This window comes from Solanum dulcamara, chromosome 3 (assembly GCF_947179165.1).
Source record: "Solanum dulcamara chromosome 3, daSolDulc1.2, whole genome shotgun sequence".
Taxonomy (NCBI): domain Eukaryota; kingdom Viridiplantae; phylum Streptophyta; class Magnoliopsida; order Solanales; family Solanaceae; genus Solanum; species Solanum dulcamara.
The window spans coordinates 66,794,720-66,812,404 of NC_077239.1; the positions used below are offsets into that span (position 1 = coordinate 66,794,720).

General features: G+C 33.2%; 1 protein-coding gene across 1 annotated transcript; it reads left to right on the forward strand.

Annotated features, from left to right (window-relative positions):
* Positions 1-6,148: 6,148 nt before the first annotated feature.
* LOC129881696 (protein NRT1/ PTR FAMILY 5.2-like) lies at positions 6,149-16,245 on the forward strand. Its single transcript, XM_055955815.1, has 4 exons — positions 6,149-6,327; positions 13,408-13,625; positions 14,303-14,877; positions 15,245-16,245. Exons 1-4 carry the CDS (start codon positions 6,189-6,191, stop codon positions 16,146-16,148), a joined length of 1,836 nt encoding a protein of 611 aa, XP_055811790.1. The 5' UTR covers positions 6,149-6,188; the 3' UTR covers positions 16,149-16,245.
* The last annotated feature ends 1,440 nt before the right edge of the window (positions 16,246-17,685 follow it).

Sequence of the window (17,685 nt, forward strand, 5' to 3'; positions counted from 1 at the left end):
GGTTGTTGTTGTCATGAGTCATATAATGAAAATACAAGAATTTGATATTTCAAGTTGGAGTTGTAATTGTAACGTGTGGTTGTTTGTGTTGAATTAAAAATTAAGTGTGATTATGATTATACATTATATGATTATAATTATAATTATTGGGGTTGTTCTAATCTAAAGATGATGGATTAATTTCGATTAATGTTGGAGTTGTTGCCATTGTTTATATGAAGAAAGTGAAGGAATTTGATATTTAAAGTTATAATTGTATTGTATTGAGAACGATCTGGGTTGGTTGTGTTATTGTTCTTGTTGATTTGAAGGACTATGAGTAGTTAAAGCTATAGTGTTGTTGTAATTATTGGACTATTATAAGGTCATCCGATGAAGTGTTGTGGCTTTAGATTATTAAGAGTAACTTGATTACGCCGTAGTTGTTATGTTAAAGATTATGGAACGTCGTAATGTGTGGGGTGATTTGGAATAGTGTGTGGGTTGTTTCAGAACATTCTTGAATCTTGCCTTGGCTAACTTTGATATAGCACTTGAATGTGTGGTTGTTGATATTGACTTGGTTGTTATGTAGTTGGTTTGAATATAAGGGAAATGTCGTCTAATTTTCTAGAAATGACATGCTAATGTTGGAGTGCATTTTTAAACCATCCCGTAGCTTAACCATAGTTCTTGACGTCTTAATATAGGTTGAGACACTATTGGACAGCGTATGCGTGTTGTGTTGAGAATAAGCGCTGAAGGTACATAAAGCTATCTCTTCTTTCTTTTGGAATATCTTGGATATAAGTGATATATGATATGAGCTTTGGGGTAATTCCATTCATAAGTTCTGAGTATGATTCATGTCTCTTGTTCGCTTTTTGATGTTAAAACTCTTATAGTAGAGCTACTGCCCTGAGTCTTCTATACGTTGGACAGAAATTGGTATGTGAAAGCCAATATGCTTGAAGACTCTATAATGACTAATGTTCTTACTTTCATAATGTAACACCCCATAAATATTATTGATTCATGGATCCTTTCTTTCATGAAGTCCAAATAAATTATCAAAGTTTTCTATTCAAGCATGAAACTTTATGGATTTTTCATATCATAATTCCAAATGCATAGATTATTAAATATATAAAATTTAATTACCTATCTTATATTAACTTATATTGGCTTTTAAATGCATTAAATTGTTGATTTATCAAAAGTCCTTATATGAAGGCATGAAAAGATTTTGATCATGTTCTAAAAGTATTTTGATCATGTTCTCTCATGCCTAAAGATTTTGATCATGTTCTAAAGTATTTTGATCATGTTCTAAAAGTATTTTGATCATGTTCTCTCATGCCTAAAGATTTTGATCATGTTCTAAAGTATTTTGATCATGTTCTAAAAGTATTTTGATCATGTTCTAAAGAAATTTGATCATGTTCTAAAGTATTTTGATCATGTTCTAAAAGTATTTTGATTATGTTCTCTCATGCCTAAAGTAATTTGGGCATAACTTTTCATAGGATGGTCCAAATTAGGTGATTCAAATTTCTGAGTAACCACAGCATCATTACCTACAACTTTCATGAAGGACATATCTTAAGATTCGGATTTTAAGTAGATCAAATAAATTGATCTTTGCAAGACATAGTGCTGTGACGGAATGGAGTGTTTGTAGAATAAAATCCATATCTCGATGTAGAATGATCCAAATTGGATGATTCTTGAACTAAATGAAACTAGACTTCTATATCTACAATTCTTATGAAGACACCAAATCCTAATAAGGAATTTATCTTATTCAAACGCAGCTTCGAAAATAGATATTCCGTTAAAAGAGATTTGATCTCACCTACCATAGAAAGATCTAGAACCATTTGACATCATCCATGACATCAAAATTCTCCATTGAATTTTCAAGATCATCCTTTATGATTATGTTTATTTATTGTTAGGTCCCTCCTCCACACCTATAAATACCCACCTTATTTCCTCATTTTATTCACCAAGCTTTCTTAAGCAATTCTTCTCTCTATATACTTCTTTACTCCTTCTCAAATATAGTTTTAGTTTTAGTAGTATAAAGATACTACTCTAGTGATTCTTATACTCTGGGTAGTACATAAAATAAACCGACGAGAATAAAAGGCTAGGGGTCCAAGAGTGTTCCAATTCGAAGTAAAGCTTCCGATTTAAGATATGTAAGGCTTTTATAGCATTGGATTGATGCGCCCAATATTTAAATTTATTATAATTGAGTTATAGTTGAGTTTTATCCAAATCTTGAATTCTAGATGAATTAATTCTTCTTCTATTGAGTTTGATATATTTATGCATTAATATTATTATTATTGTTATCTCTCATATTATTGGAATTATTGTTCATGGCTACTTTCCCATGAATCCTAATTGATTTGATGTTCATGAATATTTTTACATATGTTTTGAGTAAAGATATTGGCTTTTTATTATTTTCATTGATAAAAAGAAAGTTATATGAATTAATACTATATATGTATTTTATTGAGTTTTAAAAGAGAATAAGAGTTGAGTTTGAATAAATTTGAGCAAATGATATTTTGAGCAAGATGTTTTGATGAGATGTAAATGATATTTTTTGGAAGTATAATGATTGATGAACATGAAATGAGATGAGTTTGATGATTTAAATTAAAGTCCAATGAGACTAGATGATGAGTTTAATATGAGCACATATTTTGGCAGTAGTATTGAGCACCGAGTTGGGTAAGAGTTTAATTGACTCAAACCCCAGAACTACGTAGCCAGCGTAGGATGGAGGTTATGCCTCTTAAGTCCCTAAAAGAGGACTTTGATGAGTGGATCCAAGATGGTGATGTCCTTTACCCTGGCAAGGTATTGGATGGATGTGGCAACGACATCGCTTCGTTGTATCATCGCTAGCTCATAAGTGATGGTTGTCGGTTAGAGAAACTCCCAATTGAGTAAGCGTTGCTTGTTACTATTATTTTTATTATTATATTTTAAACTTGCATTACATATTGATGTTGAGATGATGTTGAGTTCTGAGCTGGGTTTTATTGAGAGGAGTTTATTGATATTTGTCCTTACCTTCCTGCCATTTTACATACTCGTACATTCCACGTACTGACGTCATTCGACCTGCATCGTTTTATGATGCAGATACAGGTGTTAGAGATCCTCAACAGGCGCTTTGTTGAAGATCATTATTTTTCAGCTATTTGGTGAGTCCTTCTTATATTCGGAGGAACTCTTTATCCTTTAATTATTGTTGAGTATCATGTTTCTTTTAAGGTAGCCATGGATATGTCATTGGCACCATCTAAGAGTATTAGAGGCTTCATAGACAGAGTTTAATGATGTAATTGGAGTAGTTCTCCTTTGAAACTACTTAAAAAAAATATTTCTTCTTTCATTAGAAGTTGTTAATGGAGAGCCCATATAAATATTTTTATTAAGTCTTCCGCTGATGAATGAATAAGTGATGAGACCAAGTGGTTCTCTGAGAGGCCAGAGATGGTTTCTGAGTGCCGGCCACGCCTAGGGTACCCTCTCGGGGCGTGACACATAAGCTATCTCGCATTATCTTGATACGTGTCTATGATCCCTGAGACTTTATTTAATATCGTCCATAATGACATTCGAAGGGTACCTGAGATAACTTATATCTTGATTTTCAAATGATGGTTCATTTTGATTATTCTATTGATGCTCAGATGATGATCTAATTGTACATGATTGCTAATGATACCCTATTCGTGCATATTGTTATTGTATTATCCACTGAGTCCTACGATAGGTCGAGAATGTTATCATGCACAGCTTTATTACATCTCCATCGAGTCCCTTACTAGAGGTTCAGGTACGCTATATGATGATATGATGATGCAATGATATGGTTATGGAACCGAGTCCCACGATGGACCAGGTACGGTATACGTGTACACGACTTTATTCACCGAATCTCTTATTAGAAGGCCGGGTACAGTATATGTATATGATTATAAGATTATACGATTATGACACTGAGTCACATAATGGGTTGGGTCTGTATATGATAATGATATGCATGATTTATTTTGTAAGGAACAGGTACAGTGAGTTCTTGATTATCATACTTGTCTCCTGGACTCTCTACTTCAGTTATGATCTTTCCTATTATATTTCATACTTTACATACTCAGTACATATCTTGTACTGACCCCCTTCTTCGGGGGGTTGCGTTTCATGCCCACAGGTACAGGTACTAGCTTCGGTGATCCGCCAACCTAGGATTCCTATTCAGCTATCTTGGAGTGCTCCTTTATCTCGGAGACTAGACTTTTGGTATAGACCCTTTTTGATGTATATATATGTTTAATTCAGGGGTATGACGGGGCTCTGTTCCGCCATATGATATTGTTGATACTCTTAGAGGTCTGTAGACATATGTGTGGGTTGTGTGTATATGTGTTCGGTTATGCCTGTATGATTTGTATTTTGGGACGTACCCATTCGTAGTGGCAGCCTTGTCAGCTCGCGTATATACATATTTTGGGATGTTGTATGTAGTGACAGCTTTGTCGGCTCGTGTATTAGGCTATTTTAATGGATTGCGCCTCCTCAGGATACAGGTTACCTTGATACACGTAGGTAACACTTGAGTTGACATTATGTTTTCACAAAGCCTCCATATGGTGTTTGGTTTCAGTTTGACAAGGTCTAATAGATATGTATACGAGTGTCCAACTTAGGCACTAGTCACGATCTACGGGGTTGGGTCGTGACAATTCTAGCCAACATAATATTGATTATAAATATATAACTCAAATTATAAATTGAAATTATTGTTAAATTTTAAAATGATGTATGTATATGATAAGATTAACACAAAACTGAAACAGTTCAAATCTAAAAACAGATTTATCATATATTTTCAAATCACTCACTATAAAATGTTATTCTAAAACAATTTACTCATCTTAAAGTTATCATCGTCATCAGTTAGATGATTTTTATTCAAGAGAGATTCAACTTTAAAATACATATTTCTTTAAATTTCAATACAATTAAAGAAATTGATCATCATAATATAAAAAATATATGAACACTTATTTTGATAAAATTAGTGTATATAAAAATGATAACGAAACTTAGCATTTAAAAAGCATAAATGAATTCTCAATAAAAAAGAGATTTTTTATTTTTTTCATTCACGTAATCGAATGTATTTATTTTTTATAAAAAAAATAAACAAACAAAATTAGAATGAAAAATGTAATTGCTTCAATTCAAGCCTGTAGGCTGTATGTAGTAGGAAAGAATTAGCCTTTAATATGACTATCATTCATCTGCATATAAAAATGGTAATACTAAAATATAAAAAAAAATCTAGAAAACAAATAATATGAAAAATACAGTAAATAAATTCACCAATTAAACTAATAATTAATAGCAAAGAGAGAGAGAGAAGGAAGATTAACGTTATATATCATTGTAGGAGTTTATATAAGAGAGCTTAAGAAGTTGTATTCCAACTCCAATTTCATTTAAATTTGAATTCAAACATCATATCAGTCTTTGAAAGAAGATCTTTTATTACTCTTTCTTATCCTTGATTTTTTAAATACAATACATTTACAACAACAACAACAACCCAGTAAAATTCCACAACGTGCGGTCTGAGGAGGGTAAATTGTACGCAGACCTTACTCCTACTAAGGTAAGACGGCGAAAAATATTTGGAATCCATGAGATATTATGATTTTATTACAATATTTATTAACTTTAGCGTGTTAAAAACATTCAATGACTTTTCAATAGCTTGTCATTTGGCTTAACCATATTTTAAATTACTCTCCTCTATTAATTATATAGATATAAATTTGTTATTTGTAATAATTGGACGGCGATAATATTGACGTTGCACATTCCAAACACAACATATGTATATAAATGTGGACAAGACACACTTTTCATAAAATTAGAATAGCATATAACATGGAATATAAACTCTTTTGCATTAGGTGCAGGCAATTATATTATTTTAGATGCAACATGAAAGCAACATTTGGAATTATGAGGACAATATGCATAGAAACCTTCAATATATAAAATCTGGCACACACATGACTTTGAAATATATGTCTAGTCCTCTTATTATTAAAACATACAAAAAGAAACTTCCAACATTCAAAACCCCAAAATTCTAATTTCTTCTTCTGTGTATGATGACTGAAGAATTAGAAAAAAGAGGTGGGAATATTGGAGGTGAAGATTATACACAAGATGGGACTGGTGACCTCAAAGGTAGACCTGTGCTCAGATCCAAAACTGGCAAATGGAGAGCTTGTTATTTCATTGTTGGTATGTTAATTTTCTTAATTCACACTATAGTAATTCATACATAATAGGTCCAACTAGACTCACTTTTATCATGTATATACACATGCAAACAGTTCTAAAATATGTGCATATAATTACGCTCCTCCGTAATTTAAATATTTTAAATTTTGAATTCGTCTTTAAATTGATATTTCAGACAAACCATGCCAAATACCATTAAATCAGTTAATTAGATGACTCATAATAGGAAAACGCCTATTTAATATGCAACAACAAGATTTTCCCTTGATCCGTTTCATGTATGTATGTTTGATAGTCCCTCGAAAGACCCTTATCACTTGGAGACTTCTTACTCCGATCTTATTTTTCCAAGTTGTTTTATCTGGAAAACAGAAAATTGATACTTATAAAGTTCTTCTTACGGTCGTCAATTCATCATAAGATGAATAAAAACCTTGTTTATTACTATCTATCATATCTATATCTATATCTATCTATCCATCTATTTATATCTATATCTATATTATTATAGAAGCACAAATATAAATGTTGATTGACCAAAATACCTAATAAAAGTTGATTTACTTATTTTCCCTTTTAAGTTAAAATTTCTTCTATCTAAAAAATTACTAATGGGTATAAATGTAATTTTGTACTAGAACTAAACAAAACATATTTCTATTAGGACAAAGTTTATTGTAGGATACATATTATCTTATTAATATTAGGAACTTAACGTTAAATATATTTCAACTAAACTATAAGTATGAAATTTCTCAACGTTTAATAATATTGGTTGACCGAAATATCCATTAAATATTGAACAACTTTTATATCTTGGAGTAAATATTTAATAGTTATAACTTTAATTAATTTCAAAGTCCTACGTATTTGCTAGAAAAATATTAAATGATAATTTTATCTATTACAGAGTCTTTCAATAAAGGCAATGCCCAATAAATAATTCAATGAGATACAATCTTTCATCATTAACCTCTTTTCCTAAATTCAAGATGATTCGAGACCCAACTCCTAGATCCTGGATCAGATCGGGGTCAGATCTCAATTTGAATATCGGATCCCGAGTTAGAAATCAAGATAAGATTTTAGGGTGCCAGGGTTGGGTACCGAATTAAGTGTCATGACGGTGGGATTTCTTGTTGGATGTCGGAGTCAGATTTCAGATCGAGAGTCGAGGTCAGGTCCCAAGTCAAGAGAGTGAGTCCTTAATAGATTGTCGGGGTCGAGTATCGGGTTTAGATCCCGATTCAAAATTCAGATCTTGTGGTCGGGTCCTGATTCGTAAGTCATGTACTGAATCAAAAGTTGGAGTTGAGTCCTATGTTGAAAGTCAGAATCGGGTCCTAGGTCAGATTCGGGGTCAAATTTTGGTTCGCAAGTCAGATCTAGGGTCTGGTTCTGATGTCAGGGTTGGATCTCGAGTTAGATGTCGGGTATCAAATTGAGTTTTGGAACAAGTGTTGGATCGGGAAATCAGTCGAGAGTCAAGGTTAAGTCTTAATTCAAAAGTAGATTCCCGATTCAAGTGTCGGGTGTGAGGTCGGGTGTTGAATCGGGTGTCAATATGGGATTCCGAATTAGTCATCAGAGTTTTTTTTGTATGATAATTGATAGGGAGTAACGTGCAAAGCACGTTCATAATATTATTATAAAAGCACGAATATAAATAGTAATTGACCAAAATATCCACTAAAAATGATTTACTTGTTTGCCCTTTTAGGTTAAAATTTCATCCATCTAAAAAATTGCTAATGGCTATAAATGTAATTTTATACTAGGAATAAATAAAATATATTTCTATTAGGACTAAGTTTATTGTAGGATACATATTATCCTATTAATACTAGGAGTTTAACATTAAATATATTTTAAGTAAACTATGAGTAGAAAATTTCTACAATTTAATAATATTGGTCGACCAAAATATCCATTAAATATTGAACGACTTTTATATCCTTAAGGAGTAAATATTTAATAGTTATAACTTTAATTAATTTTAAAGTCCTACATATTTTCATAATAATTAAATAACAATTATTTAAGAAAAATAGAAAATAACAATTTTGTCTATTGTAGAAAAATAGTAAATGATAATTTTATCTATCATAAAGTCTTTCAATAAAGACAATGTTCAATCAACAATTTAATAATATACAACCATTCGTCAATTATTTCCTAAATTTAAGATGATTTGAGCCCCAACTCCTGAATCTTGGGTTGAATCTCAATTTGAGCTTCGGATTCCGTGTCAGAAATTGAGGTAAGATTTTGGGGTGTCAGGGTTGGGTCCTGAGTTAGGTGTCAAGGTAGGGTTTCGTGTCGGGTATCTGAGTAGGGTTTCAGATCGATAGTTTAGGTCGGTTCCCAAGTTAAATATCGGAGTGAGTCCTTAATCAATCGTCAGGGTCGAGTGTTGAGATCAGATCCCTATTCAAAAGTCGGATCTTGTGGTCAAGTCCCGATTCAGAAGTTAGGTTCTGAATCAAAAGTTGGAGTCGTTTCCTAAGTCAAATTCAGGGTCAGATTCCATTTCGCAAGTTAGATACAGGGTCTAATGTCGGAGTCAGATCTCGAGTCAAAAGTCGATCCGGGTCAAGAGTCGAAAATTGGGGCTAGTCTCGCGTTGGATGTTAGGGTCCGATGGGGTCAGATCCTGGTTCAAAAATTGGGTGCAGGGCCAAATCTCAAGTCAGAAGTTGGGTCCTGATCCGGGATTCAGATAGATCCTAGGTTGTGAATTGTTGTTGGAAGTGCGGTTTCAAATTAGTGTTAGGTGTCAAGTGTCGATATCGGATATCGAAGTCGAGTTTTGAGACAGGTCTAGAGTCAAATATTGAGATTGAATCTCAGTCAGAAGTCGGATCTCGGGTCGAGTCCTAAAACAAGTGTTGGATCGAAAAATAAGTCGGGAATCAAGGTCAAGTCTTGATTAGGAAGTAAAGTTCTGATTCAGGTGTCGGATGGCGGGGTCAAGCCCCGAATCGAGTATCGGAATGGTACTCTGAATTAGTTATTAGAGCTCTTTTTTGTATGATAAATGATGGAGAGTAACATGCAAAGCATGTTCATAGACACTAGTATTATTATAAAAGCATGAATATAAACGTCGATTAACCAAAGTATACACTAAAAAGTTGATTTACTTATTTGTCCTTTTAAGTTAAAATTTTCTCCATTTAAAAATTACTAATGGGTATAAATGTAATTTTATACTAGTTTAAAGAAAACATATTTCTATTAGAATTAATTTTACTGCAGGATACATATTATCCTATTAATACTAGGGGCTTAACTTTAAATCTATTTCATGTAAACTATGAGTAGAGAATTTCTATACGTTTTATAATATTGGTTGACCAAAATATCCATTAAATATTGAACGACTTTATATCCTTAATGAGTAAATACTTAATATTTATAATTTTAATTAATTTCAAAGTCCTACATATTTGCATTGTAATTAAATAATAATTATTATAAAAAAAATAGTAAATGTTAATTTTATCTTAGACTCTTTCAATAAAGGACAAAATGTTCAATCAACAATTCAATGAGATACACACTCCCGTCATTAATCTTTTTTCCTAAATTTAAGATGATTCGAGACCCTACTCCTGGATCTCTAGTTGGATCTCAATTTGAGCGTTGGATCCTGAGTTAGAAATCGAGGTAAGATCCAGAGTAGGGTGTTAGGTTTGGAACTCGAGTTAGGTGTTAGGGTGGAGTTTCATATCAAGTGCTTGAGTTGGATTTTAGATCGAGAGTCGAGGTCAGGTCCCTAATCAAGTATTGAAGTGGGTTCGTATTGGTTGAATATCAGAGTCAAATGTTAGGATTGGATTCGGGTTCAAAATTCGGATCTCATGGTCAAATCTTGATTTTAAAGTCAGGTCACAAATCAAGAGTTCAAGTCGGGTCCTATGTCTGAAGTCGGGATCGAATCCTAGATCGAAATTCAGGTTCGAGTGTCGAGGGTCAGATCTTGGTTCACAAGTCAGGTCTAGAGTTTGATGTTGGGGTTAGATATTTATGTTGAAAGTAAGTTCGGGTTAGGAGTCGGAAGTCAAGGTTGGGTCTCGTGTTGTATGTCAAGGTCGGGTGGGGTTAGATCCAGTTCGAAAGTCGAGTGCATGGTCGAATTTCAGGTTAGATATCAGGTCCCGATTCGAGATTCAGATTAGGTATTAGGCCGGAGTTGGTGTCGGAAGTCGGGTCCTAGATCATAGTTAGGTTTCAGATGTCGAGGTTTTGGATATCAAGGTTGAGTTTCGAGTCGGGTCCAAGTTTGAATGTCAAATCGAATCTCGAGTCAGAAGTCGAGTCTCAGATCGAGTCTTGGGATAAGTGTTGGATTGGGTCCTGGGTCAGGAGTTGTCATTTTAAGTTAAAATTTCCTCCATCTAAAAAATTATGAATTGGTATAAATATAATTTTGTAATAGGGCTAAACAAAACATATTTCAATTAGGACTAAGTTTATTGTAGGATATATATTATCCTATTAATACTAGGGGCTTAACATTAAATCTATTTCAAGTAAACTATGAGTAAAAAATTTCTACACGTTTAATAATATTGGTGACCAAAATATCCATTAAACATTGAATGACTTTTATATCCTGACAACAACAACAACATACCTAGTGAAATCTCACAAGTGAGGTCTGAAAAGAGTAGAGTGTACGCAGACCCTAACAATACCTTATGGAGATAGAGATGTTGTTTTTGAAAGACCCTTAAAGATTAAATATTTAATAATTATAACTTTAATTAATTTCAAAGTCGTACATATTTGCATAATAATTAAATAATAATTATTTTAAAAAAATAGTAAATGACAATTTTGTCTATTGTAGAAAAATAATAAATGATAATTTTATCTATTATAGAATCTTTCAGTAAAGAAAATGTTCAACCAATAATTCAATGAGATACAACCATCTGCTATTAACCTTTTTTCCTAAATTTAAGATGATTCGAGACCCAACTCCTGGATCTCGGGTCAGACCAGGATCAGATCCCAATTTGAGTGTCGGATTCCGAATCAAAAATCGAGGTAAGATTTTGGGGTGTCAGCGTTGGGTCTCGACTTAGGAATCAGGGTGGGGTTTCGTGTCAGGAGTCGAAGTTAGATTTTAAATCGAGAATTGAGGTCGGGTCCCAAGTCAAGTATCGGAGTGGGTCCTTAATTGATCTTCGTGGTCATGTGTAGGGATTAGATCATGATTTGAAAGTCGGATCTCATAGTTGTGTCCTAAATTTAAAAGTCGAATCCTGAAATAAAAGTTGAAGTCAGGTCCTATGTCGAAAGTCAAGATTGGATCTTAGATTAGATTCGAGGTCAGATCCAAGTTCGCAAGTCAGATCCAGGGTCTAATGTAGGGTCAGATCTTGTGTCAAAAGTCGGTCCAGGTAAGGAGTCAAGTCGATGTTGGTCTCGTGTAGGATGTTAGGGTTGGATTGGGTTAGATCCCGGTTCGTAAGTTGGGTGCAAGGTCGAATCTCAAGTCAAAAGTCGGGTCTCGATATGGGATATGGGATTTGGATCGTGTCCTAGGTTGGAAGTTGGTGTAGGAAGTGGAGTCCCGAATTAGTGTAGGGTGTCAAGTGTCAAGGTTGGATGTTAGGGTCGAGTTTTGAGTCGGGTCTAGATTCGAATATTGAGATCGGATCTTGAGTCAGAAGTCGGGTCTCGGGTCGAGTCCTGGAACAAGTGTTGGATCAAAAAATGGGTCAAGAGTCAGAGTCAAGTCTTGGTTTGGAAGTAAAGTCTCAATTCAACTGTCAGGTGTCGAGGTATGATGTCGGGGTCGACTTTCAAGTCGGGTGTCGAAATGGAAGTCTGAATTAGTCATCAATTTTTTTATAGAATAATTGATATAAGTAACATGCAAAGCACGTTCATAAAAACTAGATTACATTAAAAGGCTCAAATCATTCTCTCCCTCTTTTTACGTTCCTTTATATGTATGTAGATTGTTAACTATACATTTTTCACATGTTTCTAGTAATTCACATGCGGAGCTGCTCCATGGTTAAATCTCCAAATTTGGGGCCTTCCAAATTTTATTAATGATAAATTACTAGCTATGTGTTAATTTTTCCAACTTTTCATATTTATGTTACAAGTACAATATTTTTTTATATAATTTATTATCTTGAACTTTTTTAAATGAAAGAAATGAAGAAAATATTGTTCTTCCTTTTTATATTCCATCCACTAATATTCACATTATTTTAATTATTTCTTGTTAATTCCTTGTGTTTTTCAATTCTTTAAATCTCTGATAAGTTAGAGTATATTTTGCTAAAAATAAGAGTTAATTGCGGAAAAGTGTTGATCAAAGTGGATTGCTTATTCCTTTTTCTTTTTTTATGCTTTCAAAACTTACAACGAACATAGTAAATTAGGCTATACCAAGTTATGGACTTCTTGAATCAAATTCTATCGTTCTAACTTCATTATTTTTATTTAAAAATTATCAGCTTATTTCTTATAGAATTATGATAACAACTCCTGTAATGAATGCCTCAATGGAAAAATAATTTTCAACATTAAAATTAATAAAATCTTATATATAATTAACAATTGGAAAAGAAAATGTCCAAACAAATTGATTATTAAAAAATTCAGTAAGTACGTAATAATTTTACATTCAAAAAGTTTGAAAAATAGATTTCAAATAAAATATATATGAAGTTTGTTTAGATTTTAGACCCCTAATTAAAATTTATTTTAAAGCTCCAATTATGTTAAATTGTCCCTGTCATAAAAAAAAATGATACAATATTGAATAAGAATCTACAACACACTAGAACATCGACTAATATTAACATTTAATGTGCGACTTTGTTGCAAGCCCTCAAACACGTTTTATGAATAAATTACAAAAATAAATTGCAAAAAAGTATCTAGTTAAATCATGGCATTGTAAAGATACATTTAGTATCTAGCATATTAATTAAATTGGGGTATACCGTAAAAGTTTAAATAATATATACCACTTACATTGAGAAAGTGCTACATCAAGTGATAAATATATGGATGAAAAAGGTAAAAACTACTTTTATATATGTTCAGGGTATGAGGTATTTGAGAGGATGGCATTCTATGGAATATCAACAAATCTGGTGATTTATTTAAGCAACAAGTTTCATGAAGGCACTGTCAAATCTTCAAACAATGTTACTAACTGGGTTGGTACTGTTTGGTTGACTCCCCTTATTGGTGCTTACATTGCTGATGCTCATCTTGGTCGTTACACGACTTTTCTAATCTCTTCTGCTGTTTACCTTGTGGTAATTAAGACTAACTTGTTTTCATTTCCATTCATTTTTCGGTTTGTTTGGAGTTGGTTAGAGTTATGGAGATATTAGTAATGTAGGGATTAGTTATGAGCCAATTTATGTATTATTTTATGTAGATATTAATTATGTAGGGATTAATTATAATCAATTAGTTATTCCACCTTCTATCATGCATAAAAAAAATACATAGATTTCTATATAACTTATGTATGTATTAGTTATGTATGTTTATAAAATGTCAATCAAACATCGTATTGGTTTTATTCATGAATACCGTATTACTATATATCTACCTACTAAACGCCATATAAGTTACACAAAAATTATTATATGAATAATTCATTTCTTATCAAGCTACCAAATGACCCTTTAAGGGATTGTTTGGTAGTTGGTTAGAGTTATGCAGATATTACTAATGTAGGAATTAGTTAATTATGAGTGAATCTATGTATTATTTCATACGGGTATTAGTTATGCGGAAGATTAATTATTCATGTATTAGTAACTCCACCTTCTATCTTATATAAAATAATAAATAGATTTTCTCGTATTAGTTATGGAGTTTCTAAATTGTCAACCAAACATCATATTAATTTTATAATGACAAATATCGTGCACTAAATTACTAACCCTGTGTCTTGTTCTTTGACACACATTAACTGCAACAGGGAATGTGTTTGGTGACACTGTCTGTTACATTGAAATCCTTGAGACCTCCGAGTTGTGGCAAAGGAATCAAAGACATAGACTGCACTAAAAGGGCTTCTGCTTTCCAAATTGGCATATTCTATTGTGCTTTATACATAATTGCTATTGGAACTGGTGGAACCAAGCCTAATATATCAACAATGGGTGCAGATCAGTTTGATGATTTTGATCCTAAAGAAAAATTTCAAAAGCTTTCCTTTTTCAATTGGTGGATGTTTAGCATATTTCTTGGAACTCTATTCTCCAACACTTTCCTTGTATACTTGCAAGACAATGTCGGTCCAGGTATTGGTTATGGCCTTCCAACTGCTGGACTTGCTGTGTCTATCATGGTGTTCTTGTTAGGCACTCGTTACTATAGACACAAAACTCCTTCGGGGAGTCCATTCACTAGGATTGCTCAAGTTCTTGTCTCTGCTGCTAGGAAGTGGAAGGTGGTTGTCCCTAATGACCCAAAGGAACTTCATGAGCTGAGATTGGAAGAATATACTAACTCTGCAGGAATCTTCAGAATTGATCATACCCCTTCTCTAAGGTGACAGTATTCCGATATTTAATTTATATACATTGAATTATATATATCAACCAGACTGTCACCATATGACCAGTAGGTCACAACCCAAGACATGAAAATAGCCACTTGCAAAAATGTAGGGAAAGGTTGCATATAGTAGACTTTATGAGGTCGGGCCTTTCTCTAGGCCTTCTGCATAGCGGGAACTTAGAAACCAGGCTGCTCTTAAGTGTATTTTAACCTGTTGTAGCAAAAAAATTGTCTTATTTTTCAGGTTATTAATTTCAACAGTTACTTACATGGTGACCTGATAGTGTAGATTATTAATGTTTGCTTTTTAATTATTTCTTTGCTTAATTGTATATGATTGGACTTATTTTGGATGCAGGACTCTTGACAAGGCAGCAGTGAAAACAGGGCCTAGTTCACCTTGGACACTTTGTTCAATCACCCAAGTTGAAGAAGCTAAGCAAATGATAAAAATGCTACCAATACTTATAGCAACTTTCATACCAAGCACAATGCTAGCACAAACACATACCCTCTTCATTAAACAAGGTACAACTTTGAAGAGAGGAATCGGTCCAAAGTTTGAAATTCCTCCAGCATCTCTTACAGCCTTCATAACAATCTCCATGTTAATCACCATAGTTGTCTATGATCGCTTCATTATACCTATTCTTAGAAGATACACAAAGAACCCGAGGGGGATCACATTGTTGCAAAGACTAGGGGTTGGCCTTATCTTGCATATCATAGTCATGCTTACAGCCTCCTTCGTCGAAAGAAAAAGGCTTAGTGTAGCAAGAGAACATGGAATTACTGAGAAAAAACAGATTGTTCCGCTACCTATTTCTGTTCTGTTTCCCCAGTTTGTATTAATGGGAGTTGCTGATAACTTTGTGGAGGTTGCGAAACTTGAGTTTTTCTATGACCAGGCACCAAATAGTATGAAAAGCCTTGGGACTGCATATGCTACAACTAGCTTGGGTGTTGGCTATTTTCTGAGCAGCTTTCTACTATCAACTGTGGCAGATGTAACCAAAAAAAGGGGGCACAAAGGGTGGATTTTGGACAACCTCAATATCTCTCATTTGGATTATTATTATGCATTTTATGCTGTCTTGAGCTTTATCAACTTTCTTTTCTTCATGATTGTAGCAAGACTCTTCGTTTATAACACCGAGATCAACAAAACCAACAAAGAGTTGCAGGAGGCCATGCAACCCTCACTTAGCAAGTCAATAATCGAAGAAGACAAGGCACCTCAATCAAATACCTTACTAGTGTAACACAAAATTATCAAACTTTAGAATCAAGGTTGTTATATCTCTATTTCATTATGGATTTCTTTTAGCCTTTGCACTGGTGGGATGGATCAACACCAGTACCTTATTATTGATCGCACAGGCCAACTTTCGTGAAACCAAATAGTAGTAAAGACAATAATTTTTTCTTTTTTTTGAAAATGATAAATTTCAAAAAAAAAAAAGTTAAAGCAGAATGAATGATAGTCGTATATTGACAAGGATGAGCTTTTTTATGAAGAAAGCTTCACGCCCAACTGCTTGTATATTGATCGGAAAGAAGATGCATTCATAACTGAGACACATATATATTATTGGGCTATATACCTTAAATTATAGTTGTTGCGTCCAAACGCACATGCAAGTGTACGTGGTCTCAAAAGTAATATAGTGACCCTTTTAAAGAGCCGGATATCGAACCCACGGGAAATTGAATTAGGCGTTAATTAACTTTTCAATGAATCAAATTATTCATACGTGTTTTCAAAGAGTTGAGTTCATTTATATCTACAAAATAATTATACCAAAAACGATATGAGAAAATGATTTAACGATATTAGAGAAATTTAATCAATTTAAAGAAGAGTCCAGGGTTGTAGCACTCATAGATTTCCAGTCTAACATTCTTTACTTTGGTATCCAATCGGTTTTTTGATTACTGATTTACAAGGTTGATTTTACAATTATGACCTTCCGACCTCTAATTGCCTACTTTTGTTAATAGCTTAACGACATCGTTGAGCGGGGCTAAACATGAACCAACAAAAATGCATTAATCATATCATCCTATTTAGCAACCAAATATGGTGTATAGATATATGTCACAGTCATTCTATACACAAATTATTCTAGACAACATGCTCCCTATATTCTAGTGTTCTATCCCCTTTCAGTCTTCCGAGTTCCGGGTGGACAACAAATTTTTTCTAATGGTGATCAAGTATTAAAATGATCAAAATAAGAATATAAGAGTAATCACATACAAAAACCCAATTTCAACCAAAGCAAACAAGATTTAAACCTTCATCTTATGGCTACAACCTAAGAACTAAGTGATTTAGCCACTCATCATTTGTAACATAATTACATAAATCATTACTAACATAAAAACTTGAATTAAAATGAAAGAAAAGAAGAAAATATCACCAAAAGTAGTTCTTCCTTTGTCTTCTTCAATCCTTTCCCGACAATATGATCTACTTTTCAATAAAATATGAAGTCCGCGATGCGAACTTGGTTTATTTGGGCAGAAATTTATACTATCCAGAACCAGCTCCGCGACGCGGACCTAGTGTGCACCATGCTGTTAAGTCGAATAAATTCCAAGTTTTGGAATTTAATCACTGAAGCTCAAGTCCGCGACGCGGACATACTTCTTTATAGTGCATTTTTTTACAATTTGTTCCCAACTTCTCCTTTGAGCTCCACTTTCAATCCGATCATGCTTTGAATGTTCATTCTTTCTCAATTAGCCTTGAAAGTGTCTAATCATATTGGTTGGTTACAACAATATACAAATATG